General features: G+C 49.4%; 1 protein-coding gene across 1 annotated transcript in view; it reads left to right on the forward strand.

Moving 5' to 3' along the window:
- LOC138355777 (insulin gene enhancer protein ISL-1-like) overlaps positions 1–24,423 on the forward strand; it is a 330,343-nt gene that overhangs the window by 138,559 nt on the left and 167,361 nt on the right. Inside the window, exon 5 of the mRNA XM_069311302.1 lies at positions 5,880–6,046. Coding sequence (XP_069167403.1) covers positions 5,880–6,046 — 167 coding nt within the window. The remainder of the gene's footprint in view (positions 1–5,879; positions 6,047–24,423) is intronic.

A 24,423-nucleotide genomic window follows, 5' to 3' on the forward strand; every position in this document is an offset into this window, starting at 1 on the left:
CTGACCAGAGACCAGGTGTGGTGACCAGAGGCCAGGTGTGGTGACCAGAGGCCAGGTGTGGTGACCAGTAGCCAGGTGTGGTGACCAGTGGCCAGGTGTGGTGACCAGAGGCCAGGTGTGGTGACCAGAGGCCAGGTGTGGTGACCAGTGGCCAGGTGTGGTGACCAGAGGCCAGGTGTGGTGACCAGTGGCCAGGTGTGGTGACCAGTAGCCAGGTGTGGTGACCAGTAGCCAGGTGTGGTGACCAGTGGCCAGGTGTGGTGACCAGTAACCAGGTGTGGTGACCAGTAGCCAGGTGTGGTGACCAGTGGCCAGGTGTGGTGACCAGAGGCCAGGTGTGGTGACCAGAGGCCAGGTGTGGTGACCAGAGACCAGGTGTGGTGACCAGAGGCCAGGTGTGGTGACCAGTGGCCAGGTGTGTGGTGACCAGTGGCCAGGTGTGTGGTGACCAGTGGCCAGGTGTGGTGACCAGTGGCCAGGTGTGGTGACCAGAGGCCAGGTGTGGTGACCAGAGGCCAGGTGTGGTGACCAGAGACCAGGTGTGGTGACCAGAGGCCAGGTGTGGTGACCAGTAGAAAGGTGTGGTGACCAGTGGCCAGGTGTGTGGTGACCAGTGGCCAGGTGTGTGGTGACCAGTGGCCAGGTGTGGTGACCAGAGGCCAGGTGTGGTGACCAGTGGCCAGGTGTGGTGACCAGTAGCCAGGTATGGTGACCAGTGGCTAGGTGTGGTGACCAGAGGCCAGGTGTGGTGACCAGAGATCAGGTGTGGTGACCAGTAGAAAGGTGTGGTGACCAGTGGCCAGGTGTGGTGACCAGAGGTTAGGTGTGGTGACCAGTAGCCAGGTGTGGTGACCAGTGGCCAAGTGTGTGGTGACCAGTGGCCAGGTGTGTGGTGACCAGTGGCCAGGTGTGGTGACCAGTGGCCAGGTGTGTGGTGACCAGTGGCCAGGTGTGTGGTGACCAGTGGCCAGGTGTGGTGACCAGAGGCCAGGTGTGGTGACCAGTGGCCAGGTGTGGTGACCAGTAGCCAAGTGTGGTGACCAGTGGCCAGGTGTGGTGACCAGAGGCCAGGTGTGGTGACCAGTAGCCAGGTGTGGTGACCAGTGGCCAGGTGTGGTGACCAGAGGCCAGGTGTGGTGACCAGTAGCCAGGTGTTGTGACCAGTGGTCAGGTGTGTGGTGACCAGTGGCCAGGTGTGTGGTGACCAGTGGCCAGGTGTGGTGACCAGTGGCCAGGTGTGTGGTGACCAGTGGCCAGGTGTGTGGTGACCAGTGGCCAGGTGTGGTGACCAGAGGCCAGGTGTGGTGACCAGAGGCCAGGTGTGGTGACCAGTGGCCAGGTGTGGTGACCAGTAGCCAGGTGTGGTGACCAGAGGCCAGGTGTGGTGACCAGAGGCCAGGTGTGGTGACCAGAGACCAGGTGTGTTGACCAGTAGCCAGGTGTGGTGACCAGTGGCCAGGTGTGGTGACCAGTGGCCAGGTGTGTGGTGACCAGTGGCCAGGTGTGGTGACCAGTGGCCAGGTGTGGTGACCAGAGGCCAGGTGTGGTGACCAGAGGCCAGGTGTGGTGACCAGAGACCAGGTGTGGTGACCAGAGGCCAGGTATGGTGACCAGTGGCCAGGTGTGGTGACCAGTGGCCAGGTGTGGTGACCAGAGGCCAGGTGTGGTGACCAGAGGCCATGTGTGGTGACCAGAGGCCAGGTGTGGTGACCAGAGGCCAGATGAGGTGACCAGAGGCCAGGTGTGGTGGCCAGTGGCCAGGTGTGGTGACCAGTGGCCAGGTGTGGTGACCATTGGCCAGGTGTGGTGACCATTGGCCAGGTGTGGGGACCAGAGGCCAGGTGTGGTGATCAGAGGCCAGGTGTGGTGATCAGAGGCCAGGTTTGGTGACCAGAGGCCTGGTGTGGTGACCAGAGGCCAGGTGTGGGGACCAGAGGCCAGGTGTGGTGACCAGTGTCCAGGTGTGGTGACCAGAGGCCAGGTGTGGTGACCAGTGGCCAGGTGTGGTGACCAGTGGCCAGGTGTGGTGACCAGAGGCCAGGTGTGGTGACCAGAGGCCAGATGTGGTGACCAGAGGCCAGATGTGGTGACCAGAGGCCAGGTGTGGTGACCAGAGGCCAGATGTGGTGACCAGAGGCCAGGTGTGGTGACCAGTGGCCAGGTATGGTGACCAGAGGCCAGGTGTGGTGACCAGAGGCCAGGTGTGGTGACCAGTGGCCAGGTGTGGTGACCAGTAGCCAGGTGTGGTGACCAGAGGCCAGGTGTGGTGACCAGAGGCCAGGTGTGGTGACCAGAGACCAGGTGTGTTGACCAGTAGCCAGGTGTGGTGACCAGTGGCCAGGTGTGGTGACCAGTGGCCAGGTGTGTGGTGACCAGTGGCCAGGTGTGGTGACCAGTGGCCAGGTGTGGTGACCAGAGGCCAGGTGTGGTGACCAGAGACCAGGTGTGGTGACCAGAGGCCAGGTATGGTGACCAGTGGCCAGGTGTGGTGACCAGAGGCCAGGTATGGTGACCAGTGGCCAGGTGTGGTGACCAGTGGCCAGGTGTGGTGACCAGAGGCCAGGTGTGGTGACCAGAGGCCAGGTGTGGTGACCAGAGGCCAGGTGTGGTGACCAGAGGCCAGATGAGGTGACCAGAGGCCAGGTGTGGTGACCAGAGGCCAGGTGTGGTGGCCAGTGGCCAGGTGTGGTGACCAGTGGCCAGGTGTGGTGACCATTGGCCAGGTGTGGTGACCATTGGCCAGGTGTGGGGACCAGAGGCCAGGTGTGGTGATCAGAGGCCAGGTGTGGTGATCAGAGGCCAGGTTTGGTGACCAGAGGCCTGGTGTGGTGACCAGAGGCCAGGTGTGGGGACCAGAGGCCGGGTGTGGTGACCAGTGTCCAGGTGTGGTGACCAGAGGCCAGGTGTGGTGACCAGTGGCCAGGTGTGGTGACCAGTGGCCAGGTGTGGTGACCAGAGGCCAGGTGTGGTGACCAGAGGCCAGATGTGGTGGCCAGAGGCCAGATGTGGTGACCAGAGGCCAGGTGTGGTGACCAGAGGCCAGATGTGGTGACCAGAGGCCAGGTGTGGTGACCAGTGGCCAGGTATGGTGACCAGAGGCCAGGTGTGGTGACCAGAGGCCAGGTGTGGTGACCAGAGGCCAGGTGTTGTGACCAGTAGCCAGGTGTGGTGACCAGTGGCCAGGTGTGGTGACCAGAGGCCAGGTGTGGTGACCAGAGGCCAGGTGTGGTGACCAGAGGCCAGGTGTGGTGACCAGAAGCCCGGTGTGGTGACCAGAGGCCAGGTGTGGTGACCAGAGGCCAGGTGTGGTGACCAGAGGTCAGGTGTGGTGACCAGAGGCCAGGTGTGGTGACCAGAGGCCAGGTGTGGTGACCAGTGGCCAGGTGTGGTGACCAGTGGCCAGGTGTGGTGACCAGAGGCCAGGTGTGGTGACCAGAGGCCAGGTGTGGTGACCAGAGGCCAGGTGTGGTGACCAGAGGCCAGGTGTGGTGACCAGTGGCCAGGTGTGGTGACCAGTGGCCAGGTGTGGTGACCAGAGGCCAGGTGTGGTGACTAGTGGCCAGGTGTGGTGACCAGAGGCCAGGTGTGGTGACCAGAGGCCAGGTGTGGTGACCAGAGGCCAGGTGTGGTGTCCAGAGGCCAGGTGTGGTGACCAGAGGCCAGGTGTGGTGACCAGAGGCCAGGTGTGGTGACCAGAGGCCAGGTGTGGTGACCAGAGGCCAGGTGTGGTGACCAGAGGCCAGGTGTGGTGACCAGAGGCCAGGTGTGGTGACCAGAGGCCAGGTGTGGTACTCCGTAATACTCCAGACAGCCACAATATTAATATTGTGGCTGGGTGGATTAAGGTGAACATCTGGGAATCATCAGAACACTGGTTCGAGTCACCTTATTGCCTCAGGATTTTTTTAATATTATTATTATTATTATTATTATTATTATTATTAATATTATTATTATTATTATTTTTATTATTTACAATCTTGCCATTAATGGAGGCGTAATTCTGAATGCTTCAACAGCGTCTCTGCAGTTAAGGGTGCTTTTCAACATTATTTTTATCCCCCTTAATATAGTTACCTAAATTGACCTGATGGCCACTCTGTCTCCAATAGCCTTATCGAGGACAGGTGAAGCCTCCTAACCCCCCCGTTCCTTTGTCCTGAAGATTTGATCGAACTGAATCTTATACTTCATCTGTGTTTGGTCATTTACGGTGTTGTCGGGTAGGCGGTTCCAAGGGTTTATAACACCATGGGTGAAAAAGCATCTCCTATTTCCTGTCCTGCATTGTGGCTTGTTGAGCTTGAAACCGTTGCTCCTTGTTTGTGTTACATCTGACCTTCTGAAGAAGTTGTTAGAGTCAATATCCTCCAAATTGTTCACTATATTAAAAGTTTCGATGAGATCCGCCCTGTCATGCCTGGTTGGCAGTGTTGTTAGTCCTGTGGCTCTCAACCGTTCCTGGTATGAGAGTTGACTTTGCTCTGGAAGGATTTTGGTTGTCCGGTATTGCACTGTCTCCAAAGCAGCTGTCCTTCTGAAGATGAGGTCTCCATGCTTGGGTACAGTAACTCAAGTGGATACAATATATAAGTGAATATATACAAGGATATATATATTATCCCAAGTGGGATAACCTTGGATACAATAACACCAGAGATTTAAAAGTGAAACCATTCCTAGCCGATATATCCTAGTAAGTCCCCTCCTATGAAATATATCCTAGCAAGCCCTCCTACCAGATATATCCTGCTAATTAAGCCACTGCACCAACTATATCCTGGTAATCCACTCCTACTAGAGTGGCCAGTAGGAAGGAAGCCAGTGCTAGCAGATATACCCTAGTAAACCATCCTATCATATATATATATATATATATATATATATATATATATATATATATATATATATATATATATATATATATATATATATATATATCCTAATATGACACTCCTTCCGCATACATCCTAGCAAGCCACTCGTAGCAGAGCTGTCCAAATAAGCCGCTCACACCTCATGTATCGTAGTAAGCCACTACTACCAGATACATCGCAGTAAGCCACAGCTTTTAGATATATTGTAGTAACAACTCCCTGTGAGAAAGATGGCACCAAGTGACAGTTTTGCTTGCCACATGTCGTGGCAACCTGCCGTGTCTGTCATGAGCAACATGGCCACCTGTTTCCTCGTCACCCTTACTGAAATCTTCCAAATATTTCACTCTCTTCCGCTCCCTCCATCTGCACCCTTACTTGCACTCTGCTAAATCACCCTCGCCAACTCCCTTCTTGCATCAGCTGAGTCACCCTCCTCTGCTCTCTCTCTCTTTGAGAAAGAGAGAGAGAGCAGTTTGGACATTACTGAGAGAGACTTGTCTCAGTACTCAGGTCTTGATGATCTCTGGTCCAAATCACACACACATTCGTAACTTCTTTATTCTTAGCTAACACTGAACAACACTGCCCCTCAGTGCAACATGTGCCACAATCAGCATTTGCCACATATCTGTCTGTGTCACATCTTGTAACACGTCATGTGACTCCACAGGTGTTTTCCCTAGATTGTATACAACTGCTCCCTTGACTAATGACCTCCAAAGCCTCTATACCTGCAAGGAGATCATTGATCTATGACACTGTTGGTACCTCATCCGGCTACCACATATCTTGAATTCAGTTCAGTTGTATCGGAGCAACATGACCAATACACCACACACTCCCAGGCTGGGGGTTGCTAAGACAGGGCTCAGTAGGCCCGAGTATTGTGTGGGGGGGGTTTAAGATACAGCCGTGTATGAGTGTTGGTGGGGAGGACTGGCCCATGAGGTAAGCCTTGTGTTGAAGGAAGACGCAGTAACTAGTTGGCACGCCCCGCAGGTGCAGATCTTGTGGGAAGCAGCTCCTGCCGGGGGATGAGTTCGCCTTGAGAGACGACGTTCTCTTCTGCCGTCACGACTACGACGCCATCAAAGAAGAGGCGAGAGACGAGGAGATGACAGACGACAACCACAACACCGACCCCGGCTGTCCCGTCCAGCTTGCAGGTGGGTACCTTGTGCAGGTGTATGTAGCTGGCGAGGCAGGCAGGTGTTCCAGTACACCTGCCTGTTAGTAGGTGTGTACTCCTGAAGTTCTCTCTAGGTAGTGGAGTGACTCCAGTAAGCAGGCAAGAGTTCCAATACATCTCCCAGTTAGCAGGTGAGTTCTTCAGGACTGGTGTAGGTGGTGAAGCTGATGCATCAAGCAGGCAGGTGCTAAGGACTGCTTCCTGGGGGGTGTGTAACAAAAAAGAGGCCTGGTCGAGGACCGGGCCGCGGGGACGCTAAGCCCCGAAATCATCTCAAGATAACCTCAAGAAGATAGGTAGTCAAGTGGTCCCTCGACCAGATCTTCCAGCTGGCACTAAGAGCCTGTAAGACACGAGTCTTCCAGACAACTGTAGAAATAGTTCACAAGATAACACTGTGTTATCCTGTGATATTGTGTGTGTCCTGTGTCTTCACAGTGTTAACTTTATATTAATTGGTTGACGTCAACATTATGTGATCGGAACGTCAACATTATGTGATCGGAACGTCAACATTATGTGATCGGAACGTCGACATTATGTGCTCGGAACGTCGACATTATGTGCTCGGAACGTCAACATTATGTGATCGGAACGTCAACATTATGTGATCGGAACGTCAACATTATGTGATCGGAACGTCGACATTATGTGCTCGGAACGTCGACATTATGTGCTCGGAACGTCGACATTATGTGCTCGGAACGTCGACATTATGTGCTCGGAACGTCAACATTATGTGCTCGGAACGTCGACATTATGTGATCGGAACGTCGACATTATGTGCTCGGAACGTCAACATTATGTGATCGGAACGTCAACATTATGTGCTCGGAACGTCGACATTATGTGATCGGAACGTCGACATTATGTGCTCGGAACGTGAACATTATGTGCTCGGAACGTCAACATTATGTGCTCGGAACGTCAACATTATGTGCTCGAAACGTCAACATTATGTGCTCGGAACGTCAACATTATGTGCTCGGAACGTCGACATTATGTGCTCGGAACGTCAACATTATGTGCTCGAAACGTCAACATTATGTGCTCGGAACGTCAACATTATGTGCTCGGAACGTCAACATTATGTGCTCGGAACGTCAACATTATGTGCTCGGAACGTCAACATTATGTGATCGGAACGTCGACATTATGTGCTCGGAACGTCAACATTATGTGCTCGGAACGTCGACATTATGTGCTCGAAACGTCAACATTATGTGCTCGAAACGTCAACATTATGTGCTCGAAACGTCAACATTATGTGCTCGGAACGTCGACATTATGTGCTCGAAACGTCAACATTATGTGCTCGGAACGTCAACATTATGTGCTCGGAACGTCAACATTATGTGCTCGGAACGTCAACATTATGTGCTCGGAACGTCAACATTATGTGCTCAGAACGTCGACATTATGTGCTCGAAACGTCAACATTATGTGCTCGAAACATCAACATTATGTGCTCGAAACGTCAACATTATGTGCTCGGAACGTCAACATTATGTGCTCGGAACGTCAACATTATGTGCTCGGAACGTCAACATTATGTGCTCGGAACGTCAACATTATGTGCTCGGAACGTCAATAGCTGTGTAATCAGAAAGTCTAGATAATATTGTAACATTACGTTGTTGTTGTTGTTGTTGTTTAAGATTCGCTACCTGGAACAAAAAGTTCCAAGTAGCACGGGCTATGGTGAGCCCGTAGGAAATATTACGATGGTGTTTGGTGTGAGTGAGGTACTCCCTCCTCCAGCCCTGCGCCTTCCCAGGAGTTGCTCTTTCTTACCACATGTCCCGTAGTCGCTTACAGGGCAAGGTGTTGGAGCCTCCTTACAGAGGTGTCGGTGGTTGGTAGACTGTGGGCAGTGGGTGGGCTGACAGGTGTGGACTGTGGGCAGTGGGTGGGCTGACAGGTGTGGACTGTGGGCAGTGGGTGGACTGACAGGTGTGGGCAGTGGGTGGATTGACAGGTATAGACTGTGGGCAGGGGATGGGCTGACAGGTGTGGACTGTGGGCAGTGGGTGGGCTGACAGGTGTGGACTGTGGGCAGTGGGTGGACTGACAGGTGTGGACTGTGGGCAGTGGGTGGACTGACAGGTGTGGACTGTGGGCAGTGGGTGGACTGACAGGTGTGGACTGTGGGCAGTGGGTGGACTGACAGGTGTGGACTGTGGGCGAGGAGGGACAGCATGGTTGTTTATACCATATGGGAGCAGCGATAGTCTGCCTGCCTGTCTCCTGATGCCACTTGCCACCCGTTAACAGCCTCTGACAGCCGGTCCCGGAGAGAGAGAGAGAGACAGAGAGAGAGAGAAAGAGAGAGAGAGAGAGAGAGAGAGAGAGAGAGAGAGAGAGAGAGAGAGAGAGAGAGAGAGAGAGAGAGAGAGAGAGAGAGAGGGGTGTGCCATAGATACAAACTATATGGGCGTGGCCGGTGAGGGAGTGAGGGGACTGGCCGTAGGGTGAGGGAGAGACATGAGGGGTGAGGGGCGGGAAGTGAGCAGCCGTGGAGGAGGAGGCAGGGAGTGTAGCGGCTGCCAGATGCCTCACCCTCAGGATAACCTCATTAGCTTAACGTAATTACCAGTAAATGGCCCCTCACTGACCCTTCATCCTGGCACTCGCAGACGCTCTTTGTTTACCTATAGTTATGGATAGTGTGTGTGTGTGTGTATGTGTGTGTGTGTGTGTGTGTGTGTGTGTGTGTGTGTGTGTGTGTGTGTGTGTGTGTGTGTGTGTGTGTGTGTGTGTGTGGTGTGTGTGTGTGTGTGTGTGGTGTGTGTGTGTGTGGGTGGTAGTGTGTGTGTGTATGTGTGTGTGTGTGTGGTGTGTGTGTGTGTGTGGGTGGTAGTGTGTGTGTGTGTGTGGGGTGTGTGTGTGTGTGTGTGTGTGTGTGTGTGTGTGTGTGTGTGTGTGTGTGTGTGTGTGTCCGGGGAGGTTCCAGCCCTGAGTCATGGGGGCTGCCCGCACCCAAGTTTGCAAGATGAACCCAGGGAGGTGTGGGAGTGTGAGGCAGGTCAAGGGGCGGACCGCCAGTGTCACATCTAAAAACAGTATCCACTCCCCCCCTCTTTTTCCGTTTTCACAACCCATCCTCCGAATTGACAGTACAATCTCATTAAGTGTAATAAGTACATTTCGTGACTGTCATACATAGTACATAATTGCACTTATGGCGCTGTTACATTTACCTCCCCATTTATTTTCCTCGTTTTCTGTTAAGACTCACAATTTTAGGAAAAAGTTTTCAAGATCAATTTGCTGTACACAAGTTTTAAATATCAGGAATTTCTTTTTTCAGTTTTATTAAACAATAGTGATTTTATACAAAATTTGAACATTTCCTGAGTTACTTTACAATTTATTGAAATATTTTAGTTTTGTTTTATTAGTTTTATAAAACTGTAATGTCAATATAGCTATAGGTTAAGTACTAATTGTAATTAAGAAGCAATAAAATGCTTATCTTCAAACACTATGAAGGTTAGGTGAGGTTGTGGTTTTCTATTCAGCTTTTCAGGGAAACTCTAATATTCACAATATATTTGACAGTACGGTTTAATACTAAGTGAAAATAAGTACAATTCCTGACAGCAATGAATAGTACATAATTGCACTTACTTGTGCTGTTATATTTACCACCCCATTTTTGGAGGAAGGCCGCATTTTCATGATGCGAAACAAAATGAGGGTTTCTGTTTCCGCAGAGTTTTGACGCTTACTCTCACTTAACCAGCACATTAAAAAATATTGGAGGAGGAATAATATTCTGCGATTCAAAGTCTGCTCTTCAAGCAATCGAAAACTTCTCTTGGAAGATCGACAGCAAGAACCTCATACTCCCAATTATAAATGACCTAATTGATGCACAGAGTAAAGGGTCTCGAATCTCCTTTGTATGGATACCTTCACACATAAATATAACCCATCATAATGAGACAGACATTGCAGCCAAATTAGCGTGTAACAAGTTTGAAGTTGAATTAGATCTAGGTATCCCCATCTCTGCTGTCAAAACTGTATTGGTCCAAACATTCAGATCTGATAGGAAAGAACTTACTGACTCCCAACGACCTGAAAGTACTAGTATAAAAAGCTATGATTTGTTCAGATCTGAAACCTATATCTATGGACAGCACAAAACGTCCACTAGACTGTGCGACACAGTGGTTGCAAGGATCAGGTTGGGTTACCGTTACCTGTGGCAGGTGGCTGCAGGTGACGGGTCTCCCAATCCTGAGCACTCCAGTTGCAAACTCTGTGAGCAGGAACTACGGCACGATCTCCCGCACTACATCACTGAATGCCCAGTTATTAGACCTTTCAGACCAGTTGGCATGAGGTACCTGGAGCTTTGCAATTACTTTATTCACTCTCGTATTCTTGAAGATATCCTCACAGTATACCCAAAATTTGCCAGTGCAGGCTATTAAACACATGGCTCTGTATGACTAACCATCCTGCGAGATGGGGACTTGTATTACCACTGCTGCCTTATTCAATCTTGTGTTGTTGATATCCTCAAAATGCATCCGGAGTCTGCCAGTGCAGACCGCTTATCACATGCCTCTGTATGACTAACCATCCTGTGTGATGGGGATTTTTTAGCATCACCTAGTTAGCTTTTTTGACACACTGTACTCCACTTCATATAGTCTAGGGTAGCTGCACTAATGCAGATGAACCTCATATCTTAATAAAAAAAAAAAAAAACATCGATCAGGTTGGGTTACCGTTACCTGTGGCAGGTGGCTGCAGGTGACGGGTCTCCCAATCCTGAGCACTCCAGTTGCAAACTCTGTGAGCAGGAACTACGGCACGATCTCCCGCACTACATCACTGAATGCCCAGTTATTGGACCTTTCAGACCAGTTGGCATGAGGTACCTGGAGCTTTGCAATTACTTTATTCACTCTCATGTTCTTGAAGATATCCTCATAATGTACCCAAAATTTGCCAGTGCAGGCTACTGAACATATGGCCCTGTATGACTTAACCATCCTGCGAGATGGGGACTTTTAGTATCACTGCTGCCTTATTCACTCTTGTGTTGATGATATCCTCATAATGCATCCAGAGTCTGTCAGTGCAGACTACTGATCACATGGCTCTGTGTAACTAACCATCCTGTGTGATGGGGATTTTTTAGCACTTAGCGACCTTTTTGACACACTGTACTCCCCTGCATATAGTCTAGGACAGCTGCACAAATGCAGATGTTCCTAATATATTAATAAAAAAAAATAATGGACTCACACACCACCTTATTGACTGTCCTCCCATTACGCCGGTATCAGGAACCTGTGGTCTTATAAAGTGGGTAGGGGAGGATGGGGAGGAGTCTCGAAATGCTGGGGAGAGGAGAGGAGAATGATGGAGTTGGGGGGGGAGGGGGAGAAGAAGACAAAAAAGGAGAGTGGGGGTCAAATTTACTCAAATTTAATCAAACCTATAGACAATGTAACTTACTCATTAATGCAATAATGAGAAATGATAAGAAACAGCATAATAATACCACAAAAAATTCCATACCAAAAAACATGCACGAGACATTTGCCCCTTCGACCCCTCCAAAAATAATAAAAAAAAGGGCAACAAATGAAATAAGGAAGGCCAGACCGGAGGCGTGACTGATGCCTGGATGGTCCTCCAGCTCCACCGGACCCTCATAATCACATAGAACATGTCAAGAGGGAGAGTTGGAGTGGGAGAGACACACACACACTGATAGCAAAACAGTCACACAGAGACAGACAGAGAGATCCCTATGCGATAGTCTGAAAACACATTCTCGTGAAAGAAATGAGTCTCTAGGAGCAAGCTTCAGATGAGCTGAGGTAGGATAACAGCTCATGCTTGCAGTTTCACTAGGTACGTCATTTGACAGCCCTTACGAACCCTAGTCTTAGTTAAAAAAGAGAGAGAGAGAGAAAGAGAGAGAGAGAGAGAAAGCGAGAGAGAGAGAAAGCTAGAGAGAGATAAAGCGAGAGAGAGAGAGTGTTGTGTATACAACTGTATGCTCAATTGTGCCACAAACGCACATACGCACCCCCCCCCCCAGACACCACCATATATGCACCCCATAGACACCATATACGCACCCCCCCCCCCACAGACGCACTTTAAGCGACAACGCCTTTTAATCCTGAGTCATTGATCATGACGCAGTTTGGACTGAAGCATTAGCGATGGTGCGCCTCTCTTAATACATTTTGAATGGTGTAGGGAGGCGTGGGGAGGCCCGGGGGGGGGGTCTCGTTGGGGGGGGAGGCACACCTGGGGTGGGGGAAGCCGGGGAGGGGGAAGCCGGGGAGGGGGAGGGAAGGGTAACGAGTCGTTACCTAGCGAGCGACGGTGTTTAACAGTAAGTGCGTTGATGTGTGAAGATTTGAGGGCGGTGACGTGCACACTGTGCGTCGACGACTGGCAGTGTTCCGACGCATGGCAGGCCACGCACAGGTCGACTACATGCTGTACATGTGGGGCTGTTGATGCGCTGTGGTGCCCGGCTGTGGTGCCAGACTGTGGTGCCCGGCTGTGGTGCCCGGCTGTGGTGCCCGGCTGTGGTGCTCGGCTGTGGTGCCCGGCTGTGGTGCCAGACTGTGGTGCTCGGCTGTGGTGCTCGGCTGTGGTGCCCGGCTGTGGTGCCCGGCTGTGGTGCTCGGCTGTGGTGCCAGATTGTGGTGCCCGGCTGTGGTGCTCGGCTGTGGTGCCCGGCTGTGGTGCTCGGCTGTGGTGCCCGGCTGTGGTGCCAGACTGTGGTGCTCGGCTGTGGTGCTCGGCTGTGGTGCCCGGCTGTGGTGCCCGGCTGTGGTGCTCGGCTGTGGTGCCAGACTGTGGTGCCCGGCTGTGGTGCCAGACTGTGGTGCTCGGCTGTGGTGCCAGACTGTGGTGCCAGACTGTGGTGCTCGGCTGTGGTGCCAGACTGTGGTGCCAGACTGTGGTGCCAGACTGTGGTGCCATTGTTACGTCTCCTCTCATGCTCTTACTATCGGCAGTTCATTGTTACTGATAATAATAATAATAATAATATATTATTATTATTATTATTATTATTATTATTATTATTATTATTATTATTTTTAATATTATTATTTCAGAAAAAGAATTGGCTTGGGCAGCAATGGAAGACTGTTGATATAAACATTAAACTGTGAAATTGGCTTACCAAGACTGTAACTTGCTTAGCTAAAGGAATTTGGGGGTTCAGTTCCTGAGCTCGGTATGTGCCTCTGTAACCCTTCGGTGAAGGGTAGGGAAGGTGGTGAAGGGCAGAGGAGGGTGCAAGGGTAAGCCAGGGAGGGTGCAAGGGTAAGCCAGGGAGGGTGCAAGGGTAGGCAAGGGAGAGTGCAAGGGTAGGCAAGGGAGGGTGCAAGGGTAGGCCAGGGAGGGTGCAAGGGTAGGCAAGGGAGGGTGCAAGGGTAGGCAAGGGAGGGTGCAAGGGTAGGCCAGGGAGGGTGCAAGGGTAGGCAAGGGAGGGTGCAAGGGTAGGCCAGGGAGGGTGCAAGGGTAGGCCAGGGAGGGTGCAAGGGTAGGCCAGGGAGGGTGCAAGGGTAGGCCAGGGAGGGTGCAAGGGTAGGCCTGGGAGGGTGCAAGGGCAGGCCAGGGAGGGTGGAAGTCATTACACAGTAGTCTGGCAGTGACTGGGAGGTACAGTGTGCAGGACTGGTCTCGTACTGTAGAAAACACAATTGTCTTATGAACAAATCATTGCGGTAAGACCGATCGAAATGTTCGTCGATTTGCTGTTGAAAATCTGGTGAGGTAGTTGCCATCACGGCTCTGATATGTCAACACACAACACCTGACATACTCTCATCAGTTATGTGGCTGGTCAGCCTCTTTGTTGCTGTTGTTGATCATATAATTCTCTCTCAGCATACCTGTTGCAACTATGCTTTTCACTGAGGCTATTTTGCCCATCCTTGCCATGCCGCCTGCTCTCGTCACGAGCTATTGCCTTGTACAGATTTACAACCAGTTCCTCTTAATATTTCCCAGGTGTGAATGATTTTGTATCTCTGTCATCTGCGCTCTAGAGAATACAGATTAAAAAATATTAAGCTGTCTCAGTGATTGAGATGTTTTATTGAAGGGATTCAAGCAGTAAAATATATCTCTTCATTCTCCAGGTCAGCGACATGTCCAGCTGTGAATGGGGTTGTTAATGTGTGTCATTGTTCCACCTTAAGGAACACTAGTGTCTTCCAGTGTTCCATCTGTGGTCTGGCAACTGTTGTTAGTTGTGTTGCCATTGTGACGCGGACTTTATTGTGTTCTTTTAAAAGTAAGGTTTTCCGAACATGATTACTCCCAAACTATTTATATTGCTTTTGTTTCTATAGTGTCATTTGTATACGTTGCTTCCGTTCTTATATTTTCCTTTTTACATAGAGGAGAATGTGGAATTTTTCTGCGTATAACATCATGTGGTTTTATGTGGCCCATTAAAAGGCCTAATTTACATAATTTTGGAGGTTTTCTGTGTCTTCTAAATCGTCTTCTCGTTTACAAATCTTGATGATCGATGATGACATGTCATGTCATGTCATGAAGATGACAAATCTTGCCATCTGCCAAGGATGATACGGTACTATAGTTCGAGTCTTTGTTTAAGTCTGATATGATGAGGACACAAAGTACTTGAGCAAGTACAGTCTCACTGAACACACTGTATCCTCAGTCTACATAACACTTACAGGATCAATATTTTGTACTTGCAGTTTATATCAATTTTGACGTTATATGTTTGGATTTTTTTTTTAATTTCACAATTTGTTATATTTTATCTAGAGCACTTTATACACCCGAGTGTGTGTGTGTTGATGATAGATGTGGATACGCGCAACTATATACTTCATCACATTGTTGGAAATATATACTTTGCTGGTTACAGCGTCTTGGTTATACCTCCTTGGTTATACCTCCTTGGTTATACCTCCTTGGTTATACCTCCTTGGTTATACCTCCTTGGTTATACCTCCTTGGTTAGACTGTCTTGGCTACATCTTGCTTACACCTTGTAGGTTACAGCTTGGTTAAGTCTTGCTTAAACCTATGTGGGAACCGACCTGTGAGATTTATATTTATTTAATTTATATGAATTTATATTTACGTTAATTTGTATACTTCGATAGCAATTTGTATAATGATAAGTGGACTGTATTTCTGCAATAATCTCATAATCTCACAAATCGATCCTCTACACATTAGGGGGGGTTTATATTACACATATGCAGCCAATCAAATTACAGTAATAGCTACATACATTGATGAGGTTCCTTCTCTTATAGTACAGCAGGTTAGTCCACCAGGTATAACTAGAGTGTAGACACCAAATTATCCTCTTTGAGGTAGCTTCTATCACCCAGTAACTGGTGCACATAATCTTGCATCCTCGTCTTGACCTGTCAAAAGTGCGCTAGCTGTGAAGCCAGAATCCTATATATGACAAGCTATATCAGAGAAAACACTATACAGTACATGGAACATTAAAGACCTGGCTTAATTACCTTTAGTATGAGGCGATTTCGCGTTCTAACCGGCTAACCCTATATCCTGACATTAATGGCCATAAATGAATGATAAACGGGTTTCGGATAGACACTTAACTTGTATTTGTAGACAGCATGTTGACAATGGTACACCTTTGGGTTCCATAACACTACGTCCAAGTAAATTTAACAGGAGCCGAATTTGCTCCCGTGTGAGCCTCTGGTCTCAATAAACAACAATGGCTGCCCTCCTTCCTCCACTCTGACGCCTGGCTTACATTGTCCAGATTTCAGAACGTGATAGAAGGGTCACATTTACTCTACTTTAATATTGATAATTAAGTTAATTTATATAAGATGTTTTTATGATGGTAAAGTCCAAAGACTAATGTATTTAAGAACAATTCCCAGCAGAATAGCTGGTGAATTATAATAGTATGTGGTGATGATATCCCGTTTTCTATAGACGGTAATTCCACTACAAGTTACGTTTTCTATGGGTAACTTGTTTATACAACACAGCTCTTATCTGTCTGTATGATATATTAAATGGTGTCGGATTTTCCGACATAATTCCCCAGGGGCTGCTCACGGGTCGAAGTCCTAATTAGAACAGACGAACACCGATACTCCTCCTTCGAATTATTACATTAATTTGATGTTAGTAGTTAGTAATCACACATTTGTGTGTCTGTTCGTACAGGACGGATGTCCCGTACTAGAGTTGCAGGGGTTAGAAGTCTAATGCGATTTCATTTCCCTGTCAACTCTTGAAAGGCTAATATTCAAGCCTAATTACATATTATTTAACCCAGAAGACTGAATGTGATCAAGTACTACAGTCAAGTATGATTCAGGGACTGCAGTGAGATCAGTGACATTAGATATAACTTGAAGTTTGTTCAGGTAACTGGTCACTGATATATAAACACTGAGGCCCATGGAATACATCTTGATTAAATAATAAATGTATCAAATCAGTCATCAGATTTATTGGGGTTTAATTTAGTTAATTGATTCAGAAGATTGAATAGCTCATCATTAAAGTAAAGTATGGTTCTGAGACTGCAGTGGGTTCAGTGACATTGGTCGCAGTGACTTGTAGCTGTTTTAGGCTACTGTTCACTGATTTGCCACTGAGGCCTCATGAACTCATCTTCAGCTTCAAATGATGATACTAACATCAACTTCTGTTACTATAGTCAGCTGTAATCTCCTTAGTATAATGCTACTGGAGAAATATAATCAGCTGACAAATTTAGATCTCTACTGGTATTGTTTATCTGCAGGCATAGGTCTCCTCAGGCTTGATACTGGGCCTGAGAGTAATTTACCTCCTGCAGAGTTTAACATGGTTATACCCTGATATTTAGTAGGGCTACCGATGAATCGATGACAATAGTCTGTCCCTACAAGGAGACCGAAGTCGTTGAGGTGATCAGACTTAATATTATCTGCCAATTTTATTCCTCTATTTCTCAGGAATTTGGCTGTTGCTCGCAGACCTTGAACTTGTAGGTCTACTGGTATTTTGTCCACCACAATGGCTTGTACTCGACAGACGTACCTGCCTAAGCGTACTGATGGTTGTACCACCTGGTAGACTTGAGGTCCTGCATCTGTTACAAACCCTGAGATGTTGAATGACATCTGGGCTACAGGCCTTAATTGTAATTCATCTGCCAACTTTTTAGTGATATATGTTCTCTGGGATCCTTGGTCAAACAACCCACGGGTATGGACCTTGGCCCTCTTATTCAGGATGGTAATTTGGGCAGTAGGCAAAGTCGTATTACCTTTAGACTTTGCCGTATGGACACTCTTTGTTTGTTGCACCTTGCAGTACTGTACTGTGGTGGGAATGCTATCTTCCACCTTGGGTCTTGAATACGTTAATTTCGTATATTTGCACAGTGCTGCATGGTGCCTACCTCTTCTACACCTGTTACAGGTGTTGAATTGGGTATCACAATAGTCTATGTTGTGTGACTTGAGACACCTCGAACATCTCCCTAATTCCTGGAGTCGCTCAATACGAGTGTCTCTGGTTGGATAATTAGCACAACGGTATGTTGAATGTTTCTTTTTGCAGAACATACATGTCCCCCAGCCTACTGCACGTTTGGAAGTTACCGGTTTGGGTGAACTAGTAACAGTAGGCTTGGAGGATGCTGCTGCATTGTCAGATTTTCTGCAACTTGATGTTTGAGTAATTGGTTGATGTTTATTTGGGGTGGTTGTTTTACCCTTTAATTGACTATTATTTTCTATTTCTGAAGGCTTGCAAGAGGCTTTAACTTCCTCATTTGCTCGTCGTTTGTTTATGATGGAATGTAAACCTTCAGTGATGTCCTGTACTGTCAGGATGGTGTTATGTTGATGTGCATATAATTCATCTAGTATATCGCTGGACAATTTTCGTTGAAGGACTACTTTGGTCATCCATTCACTAGTAGTTATATCAACCTTAAGTCTGAATGTTCTTAGTAGTGACTCAAACTCCATGCTGAAGGATTGTAATGAGTCAGCAGTCTGATCAGGTTGAGGTAAATCCAGCAATTGTAGTACTAGATGTATGACAGTTTTCTCATTGCCAGCATTATTCCTAGGAGGCTGGACTGGGAAATTAGTGCTGTCGCTATTTTCATTTACATTTTCTACTACTGGTTCAGCTTCACCTCTAGTTTGGAGGCATGTTAACTTAGTAGCCTCAGGTATTGGGTTTTCAGAAACCACAGAGACTGTGGATAAATTGTCTGAGAACTGCTTAATTTCTGGTGGTATATTATTGGGTGAAGCTGTAGTGGGTGAAGCTTTACTGGGTGAAGCTTTATCCTTGTTGATTAAAGGATCTAATCTGGCTTTACATTTATTCTCAAAAAGATCCAGATCATCCATAACATTATCTACTTTATTTGATGTACTTGCTATTTGTTCTGATTCAATTATCCTGTGTAAATGTTCCAACCTGGCTTGAGTTTCTTCTTCATATTGTGCAAGGTCAGACAGGAATGGTTCCACATCTTCAACTACTATGTCGTCGTCGTGGACCTGATTTTGGTAAGATTTCCTATTTGCTTTCAATATATGCAATTGGGTTTGAATCTGCAACAGTGGTATTTTCAACCGACGATAATTAATTACAGGCTCATATAACAACTGTTCATATTGGTTGAGATCTCTTGTTAGTTGGCGTTTGCTTGATATTAAAGCACGCTTTGCTTTCTGTGGATTAGTCATGGTGACTTGTTAATTGAGCACCACTGGCTCATAAATTGTGAGCAAGTACTAATGGTAGCCTAGGGTTAAATTCTGCACTCACTAGGCAATAATCCTACCTCTACTAGAGGTTAGCACTTAAAATTAATACACATTATATATATACAATCATACACACTAATGATTTGAGTGATAAACCAGTGTCACTGGAAGTACCTTTAGGTTAGCTCTTCTATATCACCCTAGGCTGGTATAGACACTAATTAATCACTCAAAGGTGTAATGATCATAAGTAAATTATTATATATACAACTCAACTCGAGTTGATAAAAATTACACCCAAAATAGGGTCTGGACCATTCATTAATGGTGTTAGGTTGTTCAATATAGTACAACTGACTATTGTAATAATGGGACTAGGATGAACAATAATAGTTCAACTAGTCAATGGTAATATCCTACCCTGTTGTGGGTTGGCAATTAGTAAATATTATACTGTGATCACTAGTGCAATATATATTAAATAATTCTCTATTTTGGAGAAATAATATACACAATTATTGATAATAGCCTCTTAATTAGCCTCTATGAAACTTCTAATATTATCTAGAAGTATTAAATATTATTAGTGACCTCGCGAAATAAAGTCCACAAAATTCGTAGATAATCTCTCGCGAAATGTAACACCACGAAATCCGTGAACAATCTCGCGAAGACACAGTCACTAATTTGGCTGGATTCTATATTAGCGCTGTCATTTCACGAAATAACACGCCACCAAATATCTGTGGGTGTGCATGAAACCGCTGACGAAGCTGAACTGGGCTGAGGGAGGCTCCTGAGCTCCCTCGAGGCTACGGCTGCCGTCTTGACTGGCTGGCCTTTGTTTAAATAACACTGCACTAGTATATTTAATGAATCCACTGGATAACTGGTTCATCCGGTACTAAGATGACCAAATGTGGGTTCAAAGGATCAAATAATCCGTCATCCGGTTCGAAGATGACCAAATAATGTGGGAACCGACCTGTGAGATTTATATTTATTTAATTTATATGAATTTATATTTACGTTAATTTGTATACTTCGATAGCAATTTGTATAATGATAAGTGGACTGTATTTCTGCAATAATCTCATAATCTCACAAATCGATCCTCTACACATTAGGGGGGGTTTATATTACACATATGCAGCCAATCAAATTACAGTAATAGCTACATACATTGATGAGGTTCCTTCTCTTATAGTACAGCAGGTTAGTCCACCAGGTATAACTAGAGTGTAGACACCAAATTATCCTCTTTGAGGTAGCTTCTATCACCCAGTAACTGGTGCACATAATCTTGCATCCTCGTCTTGACCTGTCAAAAGTGCGCTAGCTGTGAAGCCAGAATCCTATATATGACAAGCTATATCAGAGAAAACACTATACAGTACATGGAACATTAAAGACCTGGCTTAATTACCTTTAGTATGAGGCGATTTCGCGTTCTAACCGGCTAACCCTATATCCTGACATTAATGGCCATAAATGAATGATAAACGGGTTTCGGATAGACACTTAACTTGTATTTGTAGACAGCATGTTGACAATGGTACACCTTTGGGTTCCATAACACTACGTCCAAGTAAATTTAACAGGAGCCGAATTTGCTCCCGTGTGAGCCTCTGGTCTCAATAAACAACAATGGCTGCCCTCCTCCTCCACTCTGACGCCTGGCTTACATTGTCCAGATTTCAGAACGTGATAGAAGGGTCACATTTACTCTACTTTAATATTGATAATTAAGTTAATTTATATAAGATGTTTTTATGATGGTAAAGTCCAAAGACTAATGTATTTAAGAACAATTCCCAGCAGAATAGCTGGTGAATTATAATAGTATGTGGTGATGATATCCCGTTTTCTATAGACGGTAATTCCACTACAAGTTACGTTTTCTATGGGTAACTTGTTTATACAACACAGCTCTTATCTGTCTGTATGATATATTAAATGGTGTCGGATTTTCCGACAACCTAGGTTACACCTTGGTTACACCTTGGCTACACCATCGGGGGTCACATATTCTTGGTTACACCTACTTGATGACGCTGTCTTGGTTATACCTGGGTAAGAGCTAACCAAAACCTTAGGTTATGTATTAACAAAGGTGAGAGGGGAAGTGAGAGGGACGGGAGAGAGGAGAGAGAGATGAGGCAAGAGAATAGAAATTAAAAAGAGGGGATTGGGATAGGAATAGAAAGCAAGGAGGGCGAACAGGAAAGGGAGAAGAGAAAGGTGAAATGGAAAGAAAAAGAAAGGTATATTCGAGGGTAGAAAGTTGAAGGAGAGGGGAAGTGTGTGTGTATACTCGCCTAGTTGTGGTTGGGCTCTGGCTCTTTGGTCCCGCCTCTCAACTGTCAATCAACTGGTGTACAGATTCCTGAGCCTACTGGGCTCTATCATATCTACACTTGAAACTGTGTATGGAGTCAGCCTCCACCACATCACTCCCTAATGCATTCCATTTGTTAATTACTCTGACACTGAAAAAAGTTCTTTCTGACGTCCCTGTGGCTCATGTGGGTACTCAGTCTCCTCCTGTGTACCCTTGTTCGTGTTCCACCCGTGTTAAACAGTTTATCCTTATCTACCCTGCCAATTCCTCTGAGGATTTTGTAGGTAGTGATCATGTCTCCCCCTCAATCTTCTGTCTTCCAGAGTCGTGAGGTGCATTTCACTCAGTGTTTCCTCATAACTCATGCCTCTTAGTTCTGGGACTAACCTAGTGGCATACCTCTGAACTTTTCCAGCTTCGTCTTGTGCTTGACAAGGTACGGGCTCCATGCTGGGGCCGCATACACGAGGATTGGTCTTACATATGTGGTATACAAGGTTCTGAAAGATTCCTTACACAGGTTTCTGAAGGCAGTTCTGATGTTAGCCAGGCTCGCATATGCCGCTGATGTTATTCTTTTTATGTGTGCTTCAGGAGACAGGTTTGGTGTGATATCAACTCCTAGATCTTTCTCTCTATCCATTTCATGAAGGATTTTATCTCTTATTCTGTATCCTGTGTCTAGCCTCCTGTTTCCACCGCCTAGTTTCACTACCTTACATTTACTCGGATTGAACTTTAGGAGCCATTTGTTGGACCATTCATTCGGTCTGTCAAGGTCATCTTGTTGCCTCAGACTATATTCCTCATACAGTTATGTTTAGTCTTAAATTTGTATACGTCTTGACTTGTGTGAAGCCATATATTATATAAATGTCATATATTGTATATAACTCGCATCAGTGTCAGAATTGTCCACATTTTTAGTGTCTCTCTTCAGCTTCTGGCTTCACTTTTTTGTTTTTGTTAACTTAACAACATTGTCGCCCCATCTCCCTCTCCCTTTCTCTCTCTCAGTATACATGTCTTCTTTGTGATAGTGGCGTGTGTGTGTGTGTGTGTGTGTGTGTGTGTGTGGCGTGTGCCTCCCCAGCCCACCTCCCAGGCACCACTCTGGCCTGGCGGGGTCACAGGGCCTCCCCACGCCACCTCCCAGGCACCACTCTGGCCTGGCGGGGTCACAGGGCCTCCCCACGCCACCTCCCAGGCACCACTCTGGCCTGGCGGGGTCACAGGGCCTCCCCACGCCACCTCCCAGGCACCACTCTGGCCTGGCGAGGTCACAGGGCCTCCCCACGCCACCTCCCAGGCACCACTCTGGCCTGGCGGGGTCACAGGGCCTCCCCACGCCACCTCCCAGGCACCACTCTGGCCTGGCGGGGTCACAGGGCCTCCCCACGCCACCTCCCAGGCACCACTCTGGCCTGGCGGGGTCACAGGGCCTCCCCACGCCACCTCCCAGGCACCACTCTGGCCTGGCGGGGTCACAGGGCCTCCCCACGCCACCTCCCAGGCACCACTCTGGCCTGGCGGGGTCACAGGGCCTCCCCACGCCACCTCCCAGGCACCACTCTGGCCTGGCGGGGTCACAGGGCCTCCCCACGCCACCTCCCAGGCACCACTCTGGCCTGGCGGGGTCACAGGGCCTCCCCACGCCACCTCCCAGGCACCACTCTGGCCTGGCGGGGTCACAGGGCCTCCCCACGCCACCTCCCAGGCACCACTCTGGCCTGGCGGGGTCACAGGGCCTCCCCACGCCACCTCCCAGGCACCACTCTGGCCTGGCGGGGTCACAGGGCCTCCCCACGCCACCTCCCAGGCACCACTCTGGCCTGGCGGGGTCACAGGGCCTCCCCACGCCACCTCCCAGGCACCACTCTGGCCTGGCGGGGTCACAGGGCCTCCACACGCCACCTCCCAGGCACCACTCTGGCCTGGCGGGGTCACAGGGCCTCCCCACGCCACCTCCCAGGCACCACTCTGGCCTGGCGGGGTCACAGGGCCTCCCCACGCCACCTCCCAGGCACCACTCTGGCCTGGCGGGGTCACAGGGCCCCCCCACGCCACCTCCCAGGCACCACTCTGGCCTGGCGGGGTCACAGGGCCTCCCCACGCCACCTCCCAGGCACCACTCTGGCCTGGCGGGGTCACAGGGCCTCCCCACGCCACCTCCCAGGCACCACTCTGGCCTGGCGGGGTCACAGGGCCTCCCCACGCCACCTCCCAGGCACCACTCTGGCCTGGCGGGGTCACAGGGCCCCCCCACGCCACCTCCCAGGCACCACTCTGGCCTGGCGGGGTCACAGGGCCTCCCCACGCCACCTCCCAGGCACCACTCTGGCCTGGCGGGGTCACAGGGCCTCCCCACGCCACCTCCCAGGCACCACTCTGGCCTGGCGGGGTCACAGGGCCCCCCCACGCCACCTCCCAGGCACCACTCTGGCCTGGCGGGGTCACAGGGCCCCCCCACGCCACCTCCCAGGCACCACTCTGGCCTGGCGGGGTCACAGGGCCTCCCCACGCCACCTCCCAGGCACCACTCTGGCCTGGCGGGGTCACAGGGCCCCCCCACGCCACCTCCCAGGCACCACTCTGGCCTGGCGGGGTCACAGGGCCCCCCCACGCCACCTCCCAGGCACCACTCTGGCCTGGCGGGGTCACAGGGCCTCCCCACGCCACCTCCCAGGCACCACTCTGGCCTGGCGGGGTCACAGGGCCTCCCCACGCCACCTCCCAGGCACCACTCTGGCCTGGCGGGGTCACAGGGCCTCCCCACGCCACCTCCCAGGCACCACTCTGGCCTGGCGGGGTCACAGGGCCTCCCCACGCCACCTCCCAGGCACCACTCTGGCCTGGCGGGGTCACAGGGCCTCCCCACGCCACCTCCCAGGCACCACTCTGGCCTGGCGGGGTCACAGGGCCTCCCCACGCCACCTCCCAGGCACCACTCTGGCCTGGCGGGGTCACAGGGCCTCCCCACGCCACCTCCCAGGCACCACTCTGGCCTGGCGGGGTCACAGGGCCTCCCCACGCCACCTCCCAGGCACCACTCTGGCCTGGCGGGGTCACAGGGCCTCCCCACGCCACCTCCCAGGCACCACTCTGGCCTGGCGGGGTCACAGGGCCTCCCCACGCCACCTCCCAGGCACCACTCTGGCCTGGCGGGGTCACAGGGCCCCCCCACGCCACCTCCCAGGCACCACTCTGGCCTGGCGGGGTCACAGGGCCTCCCCACGCCACCTCCCAGGC

The sequence above is a fragment of the Procambarus clarkii genome, chromosome 6 (assembly GCF_040958095.1).
Source record: "Procambarus clarkii isolate CNS0578487 chromosome 6, FALCON_Pclarkii_2.0, whole genome shotgun sequence".
In the NCBI taxonomy this organism is placed as follows: domain Eukaryota; kingdom Metazoa; phylum Arthropoda; class Malacostraca; order Decapoda; family Cambaridae; genus Procambarus; species Procambarus clarkii.